Source organism: Spermophilus citellus (assembly GCF_964194105.1).
Source record: "Spermophilus citellus genome assembly, chromosome: 8".
Taxonomy (NCBI): Eukaryota; Metazoa; Chordata; class Mammalia; order Rodentia; family Sciuridae; genus Spermophilus; species Spermophilus citellus.
In genome coordinates, this window is record NC_138189.1 from 147,806,091 (window position 1) to 147,825,094 (window position 19,004).

Sequence of the window (19,004 nt, forward strand, 5' to 3'; positions counted from 1 at the left end):
ATTCGGCCGAACGTGCAGCGAGTCCACTTGGTGAGCCCGCACAGCTCTGAAATCTGAAGTGTCCGCCCCGGCGCGGGACTCGCTGCGCCTCGGGGCCGGACGCGCGGCCGGCGGCCGGCGGCGGGCGCTGCGTGAGTGGGATGCCAATGCCCAGCTCCGGCGCCTGACAGCCTCGCGAGCGCGGCCGGAGTTGTGTTTTCCCGCATCGCGAGCTCGGAGCAAGGGGAAGGTGCTGGAAGCTCCCAGCTGAAACTGTATCGAAATGGCCACAGAAGTCGACCCTCTGGGAGACCAAAGTAAGCTCCACATTCCTTTATGGGGAATTCATAAATGGTGCCGAATGTCGTCATCCTGAACCAGGGTGTTTTGAATGCCTGCTGGGTCCCAGCGTGGACATTTGTAAGAAGTTAAAAGAAGTTAGCTGCATAAAAAGCGTGGTGATGTGTGCTCGAGGATGGGCAGAGCGTTCGGTCAGTGCTTGAAGGTTTACTTCAGCTTACTGGGACGCTGAACGTGTTTGTTATGCGCCTCTTGTGCTCTGAAGGAATGAGAGGGCTACTGGCCAGGAAGGGTTTCCAAGTCTGCGGAGAACTGAGAACCCAGAGGCACAGCACTCGCCATTTGTTTAGAGGATGCTCATTGAACTACTGTTTCTATTATGTGCCAGGCACTATACAAGCAGAGATGAAGAGAACAGTGTTAAATTCTTGGAGGGAAATATATGAATCCCACAGATACATCAAAGTGGCAGCAACTGCTGGCTCTCTAATTATCAGTTTCCTCATAGGATAATTGGAATTATTAAACAGGCATCAAAATACATAAAGGGTTTAGAGTAGTGTCAGATACATTGTGCTAAAAAAATTATTATTAAACTACTCTCAAGGAAATGCTATTTGGGCCGAAACTCGAAGTATCAGCATAATTTTTTTGTGTGTGTGTGAGAACTACATAGATATCCCAAATAGTACAGTGTTTGCAGTATTGAAGGATTAAGAATACAGTTTGTTTAAAGATTTGCAACAAGGTTGGCATGAATGGAATATGGAGGTTTATATAGGGAAATAGTAAGTGGTATTGAAGCGCAGGAACGAAACTGGATGGTCAAAAGCCTTGTCTTCCATGTGCTGAGGAATTTGGATCATTGCATAGGTTATATATAATAACACTGCAAGGAATTCAGTTGAAATTGACATGATCGAATTGTGATTTGGAAAGGCCAGTCTGGCTGTTTTGAAGAACTTGCTTGATAGAAGAATGCCATCAAGTAACTGTTGTCATTATTCAGGTAAGAACTGAATTAAGGCAGATGCAGATAGATTGAAGATCAAGGAATTTGGAAGGAGGAAGGGGGCAACTCAAGTTTTTGGCTTGAGCAATGGGGATGGTAGAAAAAAGGCTGTAAGTTCCATTTTGGAATCATAAGCCAGTGGTTAAGAATTTAGCCTCTGAGTTTAGTCTGTGTGGGTCCTTAGTATTCCTCACTCTGCCTCTTTTCAAGTCTTTGGCCTTGGGCAAGTTTCTTAGCTTCTTTGAGCCTGAGTTTTCTCATTTCTAAAATTAGTATATAAACACAACAACCCTTATGGAGTTCTGAGACTTGGATGATGCAAGTAAAGCCCTTAGCATGATTTCTGGTTTATATTACATACAATACACACACAGTGTCTAACATAATTGACAACACTGTAATACTATAACATTAGCATTAGAAATAACCCTGCTCTGTAGTATGACTAACGGGCCACCATCTGAGTGATGTGGGACAGGAATTGCATGGTAAGGAGATTGGCTAGGGTGGGGAGAATACCTGAGTTTTAGAAAGAATGAGTTATAGAAGAATGAGCCAGTCATAATTCTTAGATAAAACTGAGATCTAAATACTAGACCAATAACCAAATAAGACAGTCAAAGCATAGTAATTTACTTCTTGAAAAAGAAGTAAATTAGCTAGTTCAGAAGACAGGTGGAGCGGAGGAAGGAAATCTCAAATAGAAGAAGAAAAGATTCACAGTCTTGAAATAACTATTTATGCATGAAAGTGGAGCATAGAATGGTAGGGTTTGCATGAAGACATGAGAATGAGGGTCTATGACCCTTCTTCTTTTTCCTTTAAATATACCTTACATGCCAGTTAAAGGTGATAGGTTACCCCACTAAGAGAACCAACCTATACACAAGCTCAGACAGAGTAGATGGGTTCTGTCTTCCCACCTGCCTCTCACCTTCTCTACATTGACTTCCATGGATCTTGATTTCTTCTTTTCATTTTTCCCATTTGAATTTGATAGTCTCATTCAAGACGGTTTTGTTTTGTTTGGTTTGGTATTTTTGATGTGGTAGCTCTACATTCCATTACCTTTAAGAATTACTTTTTCATCTTTATATGTGATAAGCACAGACTGCTCTATATCCAGTCATTCTTCTAGTAGAGTAAACTTCTAGCATATTGGCAGTGTACCATTTTCCACCTCCATCTGGAAAGGGGGGTCTGATAGTCCTTAAGGGACCTGTTCAAAGAGGGACTTTTTAAAGATCAGTTTGAGGAACAATGTTTTCATTCCTGTAGTTATGGTCAGTGATGTACTCATTTTTTTTCTTTTCATTCTCTTAACTGTGCCTTTATTAGAGCAGAAGTTTTTAATTTGTTTCTTTTATGAGTTGTGCTTTTGGTGTCATATCTAAGAAATCATTGCCTAGTTCAGGGCTGCAAGATTTTCTTTAAGAAGTTTTGTAGTTTTAGGTTTTATGTTTAGATCCACTGTTAAATAGTAAAATTTTGTCCAAGGTAAAAGGTAAGAGTCCAGGTTCACTTTTTTTGTGTGTATGTGATTGCTAAATCAAAAAGACAATTATTTCTCTACCAGATTACTTTTGTACCTTTGCTAAAAATCAGTTGTCTAATGTGTGTTGATTTATTTCTGAACTCTGTTCCACTGATCTATTTGTATACCTGGACACTAGTACCCCACTATCTTGATTATTACAGCTTTATGATAACTCTTGAAATCAAAGTTTAAGTTTGTTCTTTTTCATCTACCTTGTTCTTGGATAGGCAGAATTAATATCATCAAAAAAAAAAAAATGACCATACTACCAAAAGCACTATACAGATTCAATGCAGTCCCATTCAAAGTCCCAATGACATTCCTCATAGAAATGGAAAAAGCAATCATGAAATTCATCTGGAAAAATAAGAGACCCAAAATAGCCAAAGCAGTTCTTAGCAAGAAGAGTGAAGCAGGCGGCATCACTATTCCAGACCTTAAACTATACTACCAAGCAATAGTAACAAAAACATCATGGTATTGGCACCAAAATAGACCTGTGTAGACCAGTGGTACAGATTAGAGGACACAGAGACAAACCCACATAATTACAGTTCTCTCATATTAGACAAAGATGCCAAAAACATATATTAGAGAAAAGATAGCCTCTTTAACAAATTGTGCTGGGAAAACTGGAAATCCATCTGCAACAAAATGAAATTAAACCTCTCTCTCTTACCATGCACAAAACTCAACTCAAAGTGGATCAAGGACCTAGAATTAAACCAGAGAACTTGCACCTAATGGAAGAAAAAGTAGGCCCAAATCTCCATCATGTCAGATTAGGTCCCAACTTCCTTAATAAGACTCCTTTGGTGTAAGAATTAAAACCAAGAATCAATAAATGGGATGGATTTCTAGTTTGCCAAGAGATTTTATTGGAATGGATACTAGGTATTTTTTCAAATGCTTTTTCTGAATCCACTGATATGATCATGTTTTTTTCAATTTTTACTTTAATAGGGAAAATTATGCTGATTAATTTTCAGATGTTAAATCCACCAGCCTTTCTGAGATAAACTCTACTGTGTAATATAAACCTTTTTCTACATTGTTGAATTTGATTTTATCCAAGTTTGCTTAAAATTTTAATATCTATGTTCATGAAACCAACCATCCCCTTTCTTTTTTACTTGCTTTCTTCTAATGTCTGTCTGATTTTTGATATCAGGTAATGCTAACCTCTTAGAATTACATAGGAAACATTTTGTCCTCTTGAATTTTTTGTGAGTGTTTGTGTAGGATTGGTATATTTTGTCCTTTAATTGTTTGGTAGAATTCACCAGTGAAGCCAAGTGGACCTGGAGTTTTCTTTGTGGAAGGATCTTAAACTACAAATTCAACTTCTTAAATAGAAAGCTATTCATTACTTTGTTGTGTACTTAAAGAGTAATCTCTTTAGATCTTAAATTCTCAGAGTTCTTTCTCTGTGAAACCTTCTCTCTTATATAGATTGAGCATTGCTATTTCAAAGATGTGAAGTTTGCAGTGCTTAGAAATCCAAAACTTTTGAGCATTGTCATGAAAAACTTATAGATTTTGGAGCTTTTCCGATTTTTGATTAGGATGCTTAACTATTAAAGTCTATGCAAATATTCCAAAATCCAAGGAACTCCCAAATCTGAAACACTTCTGGTACCAAGCACTTTGGATAACCTGTATTGTTTCCTGCCAGTTCTACTTCAGTTGGTCTCCACCAAATCTCTGCTCCATCTTTTTGTTGCAGCCTGATGGTGTTTGCCTCATGTTCTCTCCCTGTACCATGAGCTGAAAAGTCTCTCCAGTCATTCAATGGAGGCAGTCCTAGAGCTTATCTCATTTGTGCCATATCTCTAGTCACCATTATCTGATGTCTGATGGCCTACACACTTGACTTATTTGGGTTTTGTTTGTATCTTTATGGGCATAAGCAAAAGTACTCTTAAGTTGCCCCACTTTTGATGTTTTAAACTCAAGTATCTTACTCCAGCTACAACTATTCTTTGACCTCATCAAAACTTCTATTCTATGAACTCTTTATTGTCTTCCATTCTCCAGTTCATTTTTATTACTTTCTTGCATAGGCTATAACTGCTGTGCATTATCCATCTACTCTTTTGTAAGTTATTAGTATGATTATTCCCCTACTTCTATATAGCATATGCCCAGTAACACCTTATCCAGGGATCAGCTGCTTACTTTGCCTTTTTGTTTTTTTTTTAAAGAGAGTGAGAGAGGAGGGGGAGAGAGAGAGAGAGAGAGAGAGAGAGAGAGAGAGAATTTTTAATATTTATTTTTTAGTTATCGGCGGACACAACATCTTTGTTTGTATGTGGTGCTGAGGATCGAACCCGGGCCGCACGCATGCCAGGCGAGCGCGCTACCGCTTGAGCCACATCCCCAGCCCCTTACTTTGCCTTTACTGTTATGCTCAGAGCCTGTTGTCCCATACCCACAGATCTCAACTGGATAACCACCTCAAACTCAAGGTTAACTAATAACCAGTATGTGGCTGACCTGGGAATTGAACCCAGGCAGTCTGGTTTTGTTGTCCATGTTTTTAACTATTCCCTAAAAAATAGACTTGCAAGAAAGGAAAATTATAAACTCATGTTACTTATGTGTATTGGAACTAAAATCCAAAATAAAGTTTTAACAAATCCAGCAGTGAATTTGTGTGTGTGTGTGTGTGTGTGTGTGTGTGTGTGTGTGTGTTTATGTACATATACATACATTCATTTAATTATTGGGCTGATTCAAGCAATGAAAAGATAGCTTGCCATTATAAAATTATATAGTTTACAAAAGAATATTTAGATTCACGAAGAAACATCAAATTATATCTTAGAGAACTCCGTATGGTAAATATGTCAGTTCTCCCACAAATCTCCCACAAAATGCAATCCATTTTGACAATCTAGTTCTAAAAGCTTTGTGAACAAGTAATCAAGAGTTTAAAGAGAAGCCAGGTGGGAAATTTCGTTTTACTAGGTATTAAAACTTAACATCCAATTATTCACTCAATATAATCTTTGCAAATTGATAGATCATGGGTCAGTGAAATAAAAATTCAGAAATGGATTCACACGTTCATAAATACTTATTATAAGATAAAGCAATATACAAACCAGTGGGAAGAGTTCAAATTGCTCAGTGAATGATACTGGGATAATTGGCCATCCAAACAGGAAAGAAAAATAAAAGTTTATCTTTCCTACAGTATGTAAAAAAATCATCTCCAGATTGATTGAAGGAATAAATTTTCTTTAAACTTTCAGAAAAAAAGCATAAGAGGGTATCTTTATATCTTCAGGATGGGGAAGATTTCCTCAATAGAGTTTTTTTTTTTAAGTGAAAGGACAAAATATATGAATAGACTACATTAGAAATAAAAACTTGGTTATCACAAAAGATATCATCAATAAATGACTACACCAGTTACAGAAGCAACTGGTTAATATGTATGTATTTGGTTATCTGTAACATAACACAACAGAAAATATGAATATAAAGCCTAGTGAAGTATTACAAAGTACAATACTTATGAAACCACAACTAAGGTCAAGAAATAGAACATCGCTAGAACTTCAGAACAACCACTCCTTCTCTTCAAATATCGTCAAAGGTAACCAGGGTCTTTAATTTTACACTATAATTTAGTTTTACCTGGGTTGAAGTTTAAAATACAAGATCATAAACTGTGTTCTTTTATGTGTGACTTGTTTTCTCCAACCTGAGATTTCAGATTTATTCATATCATTGTACATAGACATAATCTGTTCATGTTCATTAGTCTTGGCTATTTTCTTTGCATTTCCATCTATATTTTAGAATCAGATTTTCAATTTCTATAATTTTTTTGAGTATGATAGGAATTGCACTGAATCTATAGATCAGTGTTGGGAGAATTGACAGTTTTACGGTAAACCATGAATATCTCTTAAGTCATTTATCTAGGTCTGTAATTTCTCTCTCCTGGGTGTTTCAGGGGTTTTTTTTGTGTGTGTGTGTGTGTGTGTGTGTGTGTGTGTGTGCACGTGTGTGTAAGGGTCTTATACTTCTTTGGTTATATTTATTCCTAGCCATTGATGTTATTTGATGATACTGCAAATGACATCTTTTATTGTTTTCTAGTATTATATAACCTGTCATTTTTTTGTATAATTATTTTTTTTATTTCTTGTCTAACAACCTTATTAAACTTGATTATTGATTTTAAGATTTTTTCCCTTTGTATTCTTTTGCATTAACTGCATACACACTTTTAATTATAAAAAATAACAGGGTTTTCTTTATTTATGGCCTTTATACTTTTTGTTTCTTTTAGTTATTGCCTTATTGCATTAACTTACACTTCCACTAGAGTGTTGAGTAAATATCATGAGAATTTATCCTTGTGTCAGCCTGATTTTCAAGAGAAAGTTTTCAACATTTTTTACCTTACTATGATATTTATTCTGTGCTTTTGTAAGTTTTCATTATCATATTATGAAATACTTTGTCATAAAATTATCTTGAATTTCATCAATTCTTCTTTGACATTCTTGATATATATATATATATACTGGGATTGAACCCAGGGGTGCTTAACCACTCACATCCCCAGCCCTTTTTATTTTTAAACAAGGTCTTTCTAAGTTGCTTAGGTCCTCATAAGTTTTTGAAGCTGGCTTTGAACTTGTGATCCTCCTGCGTCAGCTTCCTGAGACTCTGGGATTGTAGGTTTGCACTACCATGCCTGGCCGAGATTAGTAGTTTTGATCTTCTTTTTGTAAGTTTATTTTGTATTTGTCCTCTGGGTTTATCTTTATTATTTCCCTCATTTAACTTTCTTTAGGTTTAATGTGCTGTTCTTTTTTTTTTTTTTTCCAGCTTTTTTGGAATGGATTTGTAGCTTCAGGCTTTTTTTCCCCCCTATTACAGATTGAGCATTTCTAATCTGAAAATCCAAAATCCAAAGCTTTTTTCCCCCCCATTTACAGTGGTTAGGTTGTATAGGTATACAAAAGGGACTCATTTTAAGTTCTTAAATAGTATGTTGAAATTAATTGTTCATCTTATGTTGAGGAGCAGTGGAAGTGGACTCTAACCATTTTTCACAGGTTATATCAAATAACTACTACTATTTGTCTAGTTTTAAAAAGCTGAACATTACCCAATGAGCTTAAATTGGTTTTTCCCTTTGTTTCAGATCAAAGACTAAATGAAGATTTTGGGACACATCAAATGGAAAAATTTTCCAAACATTCATCTATACAGGTATGTAAGTTAATTAAGGCCTAATGAGCCAGATTCATATTTAGTTGTAAATATATCTATATAAATCAATATACATATAGTATAAGTTCTACTTAAAATTATTCTCATGTGAAGTTGTCTACAACACTTTGAAATTTTGCTTACAACTTCGATTCTTGTAAGAGGAAAGTTTGTTTTTGCTTAATGAAAATACACTTCTTGTCCACAAGAATTGCTTATTCTCCCTCAATGTTGGAGGAATGCGTGGTGTTAAAATGTCTTGTGAGTTCCAAAAATAAAATTCATTCAGGTTTTCAAACATCCTAAATTTGTTTCTAAAAATGTATCTAATTGTGTGCTATAACTCTCAATTCTCATAAATTGTGACAGAAGTATAAATTAACTCAAATAGTAATATATAGAATTTTTAAAATATTTATTTCCTTGAATATCATGTTTTAATAAAAATTTTGGGTGTAAAGAAGTTTTTTAACCATTAAGATTTCTTATTGAACTCCATGTATAGAGTATTAAAAGAACAGTGGTGGCTCCTAGATTAGCAATGGTTTTCTTCTGAAACAATGAATGTTTTGTTTTGCCTAAGTGTATCTTATTATTGGAACAGAAATGTTTTTAATGTATAAAAAATGAAGAAGTCGTTTTTGAGGTATTAGAAAGGACCAGTTTATTTGGCTTGAATATAGTTATAAATTTTTTAATGTATCCTCAATGTTCGGTTGTTGCTCTGTGTTTTTACTTCCAAAAATTGAACTCAAGAGTCCATAGAATCCTAAAGCTATCCATCCTCTATTCACTGTGATTATCAGGTTATTTTTTATATATATTACTTTTTTTTTTTTAAAGAGAGAGCGAGGAGAGAGAGAGAGAGAGAGAGAGAGAGAGAGAGAGAGAGAGAGAGAGAGAGAGAATTTTTAATATTTATTTTTTAGTTCTCGGCGGACACAACATCTTTGTATGTAGTGCTGTATGTGGTGCTGAGGATCGAACCCGGGCCGCACGCGTGCCAGTTGAGCGCGCTACCGCTTGAGCCACATCCCCAGCCCTATATTACTTTTTTATGGATACTTAACAAAGAACTGTAATCAATTAAATGATAGAAAATCTTTCATAATCCAACAACCTTTAATTTCATTAGTTTCCTTAGGGTTTTTGATTGTTCTGTTTTGTTGTGCCTCTGCTGAATATTTTGTAGCATAGACCTGAAAAGATCTCTGGGCAAGTTATTGCAATGCATCTGCTTGAAGCTATGACTGACTTGATTATTAAAGATGGTTTTACCAGATAGCGTAGCAGTGATCCAGATAGCCCTTCAGATGTACCTGCATTATGCATTGTGATTATAATTAGTTGAAGCCTGAGGGTAGCAGACCAAGAGGGACAAATCTGCACTCACCCAAAAGTATACCCTTTCAGAGCAATTATACCTCTTTTAATTCTCTGAAGGTGCAGGTTCTCTTATACACACATCAGTCAAATCCTGATTCCTATCTCTTATTTTTAGTGGTAGCATTTTGTTCCTGCCTAAGATTCCTCTACAGTCCCCCGTATCTTTAGCACATGTTGCTGTTTCAAAACTCCCATCCCCATGGGTCCTGCTTTTTACTACATAGTTTGTGATCTGAGAAGGGAAGTGATACAAAAGCAGAGAGGGAGATTAGTCTGCTTTCTCCATAATGCCCATAGTCTCGGCCTATGCAGTGAGTGTTCCTTTTGAGGTTCTTTAGTCCAGAAACATTAATTGAATTTCTGGAAAAAAATCCTCAGGAGAATTTTGTTTGTTTGTTTGTTTTCTGTTCATTTTATAGTAAGGGAAAAAGTACACAGGAAATATTATCAAGGAGCACAGGGGACCCAGAAGCACAGGCTCAGATCTCTTGTCTCTGTCATTTGGTTGCTACTGCAAGCAGTAGAAATCCTTCATGAATTTTTTGCCTCCACACAGCTATGTGTCCCAGATGTCTAGAGCAGTTCTTATCAGGAGGTGCTTAATCAATATTTCTTGATCTTTCCCCTCCATCCCTACCTGATGATCTTTCAACATGATTTGAATTGTCACATATAGTGAAAGTTAGGGAGATGTGAAATGTTATGATCAGCTTAGGAAATACAAGTGCATATTTTGTCATTTTATTTTTCAAGATGGTACATGAGGTACCCTAGAATTACCAGGACTTGTGTTAGATGAACATATTTTATGGTTTTCCAATATTGGAAAAATAAAGTTGCAGGAATTTGATATTTCTTGTATTTTTAGTTTGAACTTCAAAAATATTTTTTGTGAATGAAAATTAGATGTGTAATGGTGAAAAATCCTTTAGTGGTATTAGTATAAAATGTTCATGTGAGCTTATATTGGAGCAAAGTAAGTTTTGTGAATTGCTTTTTAAAATGACCATTTGAAGAGTATTGTTCTTAGAAGAATACATGTTATCTTTAGAACTAGCTATACTTAAATTCTATGAACATCTCTGAATATTGGAGTCTTTCAATAGGTTGAAAAACTTATATATTTAATATATTAAGTATCTGGCTCATTATATATTCATAATATAATCAGCTTTTTAAAAAATCTTATTTCTGCATTTATAATTATTTGTAACTTTTTAAAGATATTTTAAATAGTAACTGTTTATTAAATGATCCCTTCAGGATTCTTATGAAATTTAGTTTCTTTTTAAATTATTTTTTATTCTCTATATAAGTAGAAAATATTTCCAGTGGCATTGTACTCTGAAAGTGTCGTAATGGGCACTAGATGAAAAATATGCAAAATTAGAAAATATTTCATTTAAGAAGTGAGTGGGAAATTAATTTCTGTCTTTTCCTAATTCTTTCTTCCTGTTTTTTTTTTTTTGTTGTTGTTGTTGTTGTTTGTTTGTTTCTACTGCATACTTGCCTTTTCTTGCACCCAGGCTAATTGAATCCTCTTTGTAACCTGTGCCATGGCAGTATGTGTGTACTGAGAGGCGAGGCTAATATTTTGGCTCTCTCTGGATATGCTGAGGAGACAGGGTGAAATATTAAAAATAAGTTACTTTTTCTGAAAGCTATCCTAAAAATATTTTCCTCCTCTATCTTGGGAATTCTCTTTTTTCTCATTATCCCTTGTAAACAAAATTAAAATTTAAAAAGAATAGTCTGCTAGGAAAAAAAAGACATGTTAAGCTGCAATTAAAAGGATGTAAGGAATAACCTAAAAGCACAATGCCAGAGCTGTGTGAGTGTGTTCTGGTGGGGAAGGACATTGGCTTACTCAACAAACACTAATTTATTCACTCAACGTACGCCTGTGCTAGGTAAGCTCTGGAGCCAGAGCTATGAAAAAGATAGATGAAGGATCCTCCTCCCTTGGAAGATATATGAATTAATTAAATAATTAAAATTACAAAATTCTACAAAGAAAATAAAAAGGGAACTGTGATACAGTCTTTGTAGGCCGTCGGGTAACAGAGACCTGTTTTTGGAAGGTCAGAGAAGGCCTTTCTAACTCAAGATAGAACAGAAAATAAAGAACTAACCAAAGACTGTACCAAGAAGAGGCCCTGAGAAAGGAAAGGATTTGGCATGTTTTATGCAGTATGCAGGAGTTGTTCCCAACTCAGATCAAATAGTGGATGTATGAAAATTGCATGGAAGCAGACACTAAGGCGCTGTGGGTTAACAGATATAAGACTCAGCAGGTTAAATACAGCACTCTATCTGTACTCTTTGACTTGAGTCACATACCAAGCTTTCAGGACATTGTTGTCTGATAGAACTTTCTCTGATGGAAATATACAATTGTGCACTGTCCATTTTGGTAGCTACTAGTCTCATGAAGCTTTGAGCATTTGAAATTAGGCTACTACACATGAGAAAGTGAATTTTTAAATTTAATTTGGCTTTTAAATGAATGAAATTAGGTTTAGCTAGTCTTATATGCTTATAGCTCTTGCATTGATCAGTGTAGTTCTAGACTTCCAATCTGATGAATCATCCATATAAACCTTTGAAGCACTGATTTTTCATTATCCTATGACAGTAAGATATTATTTAACACATTTTTTAAACAATGATCCAACTGAGTTTAGCAATTTCTTATGCTGTTTATCTTATGCTGTACTGATAAAAGATGAAAATCACTCTCCCTATGATCTGAATGAAAAGCTTAAAGGATTTGCTGAAATCCTCTGAAATGTACAAGAACATCATCACAAAATGCTAGTTAGGCTGTACTTTATTTGGGGAATAAATGGATGGGGAGTATGCCATTTACTTATTTGATAGACAATACTGATTAGAATCAAAGGCAAAATTAAAAACTCAGAATTGTAATTAGAATGTTTGATGAGTGCATAATTTTGTTAGAGGAAGAAAAATATCCAGAGAATGTCCTTACCTAACTGCAATCTATTGACTTTTTTTTTCTGTGTTTCACAGTCACCATCATCTTACAAAGTCATCATGAAATCAAAGATTAATAGAAATTAATGAGGATCAGGTTTTTTAAAGATTCACTATATATAAAGTTCTATAAATATTTTGTTTATTTAGCATAGTTTGTTCATTTTTTTTAAAGAATGTAGAAAAGTCATTTACAAATGTTTATATAGTCAGTTTTAGTCTTATTCTGCCCAGCACGATTTTTTTCAACTACATCTTGTATTATTAAGTAATGGAATCTTTTTTTCTAAAAATTTCACTATCAACTGGGAAGGGATTGCTAAATCTACATTTTTTATTCTTCCAAAGACTTTTTTAAAATATAAGTAAATTTATCATGTTTATTCTAGGAATCTTATACCTTTTATAATTGCTTTGGATTATCAGGTCATTCATTTTTATTCCTCAGCAACTGTTACTACAATATATTTTTAAACATTGTTTTCACAGAATTCAATTTATTAATACTTATTGAGTACTACATTTATGCAAGGAACCATGCCAAGTTCTTTAGTGATGTGAATAAAATAAAATGACCATATCAAAGGAGCTTAAAAACAAGATGTGGTGATACAAATATTAAATAACTGGGTAAAAGGGTATGTAATTATATCTTAAAAGCATTAAAACCAAATATGTCACAAAAGAAATATAGTTGGAGAAATTGAGAAACATTTTAAAGAATATAGCATATTTGTTAGGCAATAAAGAGTAGGTAATATTTCAAAAGAACTTGATTGGAGGCCAAAAGAGGGGGTGATGAAAGCATTTTAGATGCACCCACTGATCTGATGAGAGGCCAAAGGAGGCAAGAAAGTGAGAGCTGTATTTAGTAAATAAAATATACTTCAGTTTATGTGGTGTTTGGATACATGAGAGAAGTAAAGGAAAATAACATTAAAAACAGTATATTGTAGGGAGTCGTGAATGGTTAAGTTGAGGAGTTTGGACTTAATGTGTTAAGCATTAGTAGACTACTACATTTTTTTAGAATAACAACTACTTTCTGAATAATCAGAGAAATTTACTCATTATTCATTTAGCTATCACTAATTTGGTGTATTCATATATAAACATAGGAAAGTTATGTCTGATTCATGATATAACTAATTATGTCTACAGTCTTTCCCATTTCCATCTTCCCTCCTGTCCCCCCAACTCTGCCCTGTCCAATCTGGCATACCTCCTCACTCCCACCTATTGTGAGTCAGCATCCTCATATCAGAGAGAACATTTGGCCTTTGGTTTTTTGGGATTGGCTTATTTCACTTAGCATGATAGTCTCCAGTTCCATCCATTACTGGCAAATGCCATAATTTCATTCCTCTTTATGGCTGAGTAATATTCCATTGTATGTGTATAACACATTTTCTTTATCCATTCATCTGTTGAGGGTACCTAGGTTGGTTCTATAGCTTAGTTATTTGAAATTGAGCTGGTATAAACATTGATGTGGCTGCATCACTGTAGTATGCTGATTTTAAGTCATTTGGGTATATACCAAGGAGTGGGATAACTGGGTCAAATGGTGGTTCCATTTCCAGTTTTTTTTGAGGAATCTCCATTCTGCTTCCCATAGTGGTTGCACCAATTTGCAGTCCCTCCAGCAATGTATAAGTGTACTTTTTTCTTCACATCTTCACTGACATTTATTGTTATTGTATTCTTAATAATTGCCATTCTGACTAGAGTGAGATGAAATTTCAGTGTAGTTTTAATTTGCATTTCTCTTGCTAAAGATGTTGAACATTTTTTCATATATTTGTTAAATGACCATATTTATTCTGTGACGTGTCTGTTCAATTCCTTAATCCATTTATTGATTGGGTTTTTTTTTTTTTATTTTGGGTGTTAAGTTCTTTGAGTTCTTTATATATCCTGGAGATTAATGCTATACCTGAGGTGTGGGTGGTAAAGATTTTCTCCCATTCTGTAGGCTCTCTCTTCACATCTTAATTGTTTTCTTTGCTGTGAAGCAGCTTTTTAATTTGATACCATCCCATTTATTGATTCTTGATTTTACTTCTTGTGTTTTAGGAATCTTGTTGAGGATTTCAGTTCCTAAGCAGACATGATGGAGAGTTGAACTTACTTTTTCGTCTAGTATGTACAGGGTCTCTGGTCTAATGCTTAGGTCCTTGATCCATTTTGAGTTGTGTGCAGAGTGAGAGATAGAGCTCTCGTTTCATGTGGTTACATATGGATATCCAGTTTTCCCAGAACTCTTTGTTGAAGAGGCTATATTTTCTTCAGTGTATGCTTATGGTGCCTTTGTGTAGTTTAAAATAACTGCCTCTGTGTCCTCTATTCTGTACCATTGATCTTCATGTCTATTTTGGTGCCAATACCATGCTGTTTTTGTTACTACAGCTCTTTAGTGTAATTTAAGGTCTGGTATTGTGATGCCTCCTGCTTCACTTTTCTCACTGAGGTTTGCTTTGACTATTCTGAGTCTCTTATTTTTCCAAATGAATTTCATGACTGCCTTTTCTATTTCTATGAAGAATGTCATCAGAATCTTAATAGGAATTGCATTAAATCTGTACAGTACTTTTGGTAGTATGGTCATTTTAACATTATTAATTCTGTCTATTTAAGAACATGGAAGATCTTTCCATCTTCTAAGGTCTTCTTCAGTTTTATTCTTTAGAATTATGTAGTTTTCATTGTAGAGGTCTTTCACCTCTTTTGTTAGATTGATTCCTCCCACCCCTTTTTGAGGCTATTGTGAATAGGATAGTTTTCCTAATTTCTCTTATAGTTGATTCATCACCAATGCATAGGAACACAATTGAGTTATGTGTGTTGATTTTATATCCATCTACTTTGCTGAATTTATGAGTTCTAGAAGTTTTCTGGGCCTTCCAAATATAGAGTCATGTCCTCAGCAAATAGTGATAGTTTGAGCTCTTCTTTTCCTATTTGTAGCCCCTTAATCTTTCTTCTGTCTAATTGCTCTAGGTGGAGTTCCCAGAACTATGTAGAATAGAAGTGGTGAAAAAGAACATCCCTGTCTTGTTTCAGTTTTTAGTGGGAATGCTTTCAACTTTTCTCCATGTATAATGATGTTGGCCTTGGGTTTAGCATATATACCTTTTATAATATTGAGTATGTTTTCCCAGTGTTTTGCACATGAATGGGTACTGTATTTTGTCAAGTGCTTTTTCTTTAAGTCTATTAATATGATGAATTACATTATTGATTTCCATATGTTGAATCAGCCTTGCATCCTTGGGATGAATCCCACTTGATCATGGTGAAATATCTTTTAAAGTATGTTTTTCTATGAAGTTAGCCAGAATTTTATTAAGAATTTTTGCTTCTATGTTCATCAGGAATAATGGTCTAAAATTTTCTTTCCTTGATGTGTCTTTGTATGGTTTTAGTATCTGGATGATACTAGCCTCATAGAATGAATTTGAAAGGGTGCCTTTCTTTCCTATATCATGGAATAATTTGAGGAGAATTGGTGTATGTTTTTCTTTGACGATCTGGTAGAACTCGGCTGAGAATTTGTCTGGTCCTGGGCTTTTCTTTATTGGTAGGCTTTTGATGGCATCTTCAATTTCATTGCTTGAAATTGATCTGTTTAAATTTTCTATGTCCTCCTGATTCAAATTTGGATAGGTCACATGGTTCTAGAAATTTGTTGAATTTATACTCTAATAGAAAATCTAATTTTCTATTAGAGTATAAATTTTCAAAATAGTTTTTGATTATTATCTGTATTTCATTAGTGTCCATAATGATATACACTTTTTCATTGTGAATTTTAGTAATTTGAGTTTTGTCTCTTTTTCTCATCATTAGCTTGGCTAAGGGTTTATCAATTTTGTTTATTTTTTCAAAGAATCAACTTTTTACCAGGTTTTTGATTTTTTTTTTTTGTTTGTTTGTTTCAATTTCATTGGTTTCAGCTCTGATTTTAATTATTTCCTGTCTTCTGCTCTTGGTGTCGATTTGTCATTCTTTTTCTAGGGCTTTGAAATGTAATGTTAGGTTATTTATTTGGTGACTTTATATTCTTTGAATGAATGAGCTCATGTATTGCCTTCATTGTGTCCAAGAGATTTGATATGTTCTATCACTATTCTCATTTACCTCTGTGTGTTTTTAATTTCATCCCTGATTTCTTCTGCTATCCAGTGGTCATGCAATAGCTTATTATTAAGTGTCCAGGTGTTAGAGTAGCTTCTATTTTTAATTTTATCATTGATTTCTAATTTTATTTCATTATGATCTGCTAGAATATAAGGTATTATCTCAGTTTTTTGTTTTTTGGGTTTTTTTTTTTTTTTTGTATTTGCTAAGAGTTGCTTAGTGGCCTAAGATATGGTCTGTTTTAGAGAAGTTATCTGTGTGTTGCTGAGAAGACAGTTATTCAGTCATTGATGGGTGAAATATTCTATATATGTCTGTTTAGTCTAAATTCTTCATTGCTTTTTTTTAGTTCTGTAGCTTCTTTATTTAGTTTTTGTTTAGAGGGTCTGTCCAGTGGTGACAGAAGTGTATTGAAATCACCCAGTATTATTGTGTTGTGATGTATTTGATCATTGGAGTTGAGAAGGGTTTGTTTGATGCTCTATTGTGTGGGGCATAAATATTTTATTATTGTTATGTCTTGTTAAGATATGATTCCCTTAAGCAATTTTGAAATGTCCTTCTTTGTCACTTCTGATTAACTTGGGCTTGAAGTTTACTTTATTTGATATGAGGATGGAAACCTCTGCCTGTTTACAAGATGCATGTGAATGATATGCTTTTTCCCATCCTTTTACTGTCAGTCTGTGGATTGTTGGGTCTTTTTTTTTTTTTTTTTTTCAATCCAATCTGCTGGTCTTTCCTTTTGATTGTTGAATTTAGTCCATTTACATTCAGTGTTATTATTGAGATATGATTTACATTCCCTGTCATTTTGGTTTATAATTTGAATTAGTTTCTCCTCTGACTGTTCTTCTAATGTAGTCTAATGTAGTTTCCTCCTTTTCTCTTTTATTTTTCATTTCTTCTTCATGAGATATTTTATTGAGTATGTTTGGTAGACCAGGCTTTCTAGTGAATTCTTTAACTTTTGTTGATAATGGAAGGTATTTATTTTATCATCAATTATGAAGTTTAATTTTCCTGGTATAGTATTCTTGGCTGGCATCCATTTTCTTTCAGAGCTTGTATATATTATTCCAAGACCTCTTACTTTAGGGTTTTTTTTTTTTTTTTTTTTTTTTTTTGGCAGGGGATACCAAGGATTGAACTTGGGGCACTCAACCACTGAGCCACATCTCCAGCCCCTATTTTGTATTTTATTTAGAGACAGGGTCTCACTGAGTTGCTTAGCATGTCACTTTTGCTGAGGCTGGCTTTGAACTGGGGATCCTCCTGCCTCAGCTTCCTGAGCCACTGGGATTACAGGCATGCGCCACTGTGCCTAGCTCAGACCTCCTGGGTTGAAAAATCAGCTGAGATCTGGATTGGTTTCCCTCTAAATTCAACTTGACTTCTCTGCAACTTTAATTTTTATCCTTATTCAGTATGTTAAGCATTTTCATAATAATGTGTCTTGATGTGGAACTGTTGTAATTTTGTATAATTGGGGTCCTGTAAGTCTATGGTATCTGATTTTCCATTTCATTCTTTAGGTTTAGGAAATTTTTTTATATTGTTTCATTGAAAAGCATTCTTTTGGTTTATGTCTCTTATCCTTCGTCTATTCCAATAAATCTTAGATTTGATCTTTTCAGGTTATTCTGTATTTCTTGGAAGTTCTGTTCATGGTCTCTTAACAACTTTTCTCCATGGTCAACTTGATTTTCAAGATTAGATGTTTTGTCTTCATTGCCTGAAACTTTGTGTTCCAAGTGGTCTAGTCTGTTAGTGAAGCTTTCTATACAGTTTTTAATTCTTTTTGTTGATTCCCTCATTTTGAGGATTTCTACTTGAGTTTTTCAGACTTTCTATCTCTATTTGAAGTGATCTCTCACTTCCTGTGTTTTCTCTCTGCTATATTCCTTACATTGTCTTTTACTTTGCAGAGCAGTCTAACTATGTACATTCTAAACTCTTTCTCTGACATTTCTTCCACTGTGGTAGTGATAGATTCTATTATTGAAGAATCTTAGTTTGCTTGGGGTGATTTGTTTCCTTGTTTTTTCATGTTGTTTGTGTATTTCTCATTTGACAGTATGGATGTGAGGCAGAAGAGTTTGTCCCCCATAGACTTACAGTGTCCCTGAAGGTTTCTAGTACCTCACTGTTTAGGGGGAAACAAATAATAACAATAACCAATACAAGCAATATGCTGCATTAAACTAAATAATTCCTGCTGTGAATTTTTTTTGTGACAATATTGTCACAATAAACAAATGATTTGATTAGTTATTCCCTACAATAAAAATAGCGAGTTTGCAAAAAGGTTTACTTTTTTGAATGGTGGACAGGGAGAGAACAGAAGTGATGCAGGATGTGATGATTATGAGGGAGGAGACAGCATAGAGTAAAATATTAAAGGAAGAGTGGAAG

The 19,004-nt window shown here is 34.5% G+C and overlaps 1 protein-coding gene across 6 annotated transcripts in view; it reads left to right on the forward strand.

The window, feature by feature from the left end:
• Positions 1-155: 155 nt before the first annotated feature.
• SCLT1 (sodium channel and clathrin linker 1) overlaps positions 156-19,004 on the forward strand; it is a 174,448-nt gene continuing 155,599 nt past the window's right edge. For all 6 annotated transcript variants that reach the window (XR_014023321.1, XM_081304470.1, XM_081304471.1 and 3 more), the window contains exons 1-2: positions 156-296; positions 7,999-8,066. Coding sequence is in view for 5 of the 6 variants with exons in the window: in XM_081304470.1 (XP_081160596.1) it covers positions 263-296; positions 7,999-8,066 (102 nt within the window). In the remaining variant the exon portion in view is untranslated. The remainder of the gene's footprint in view (positions 297-7,998; positions 8,067-19,004) is intronic.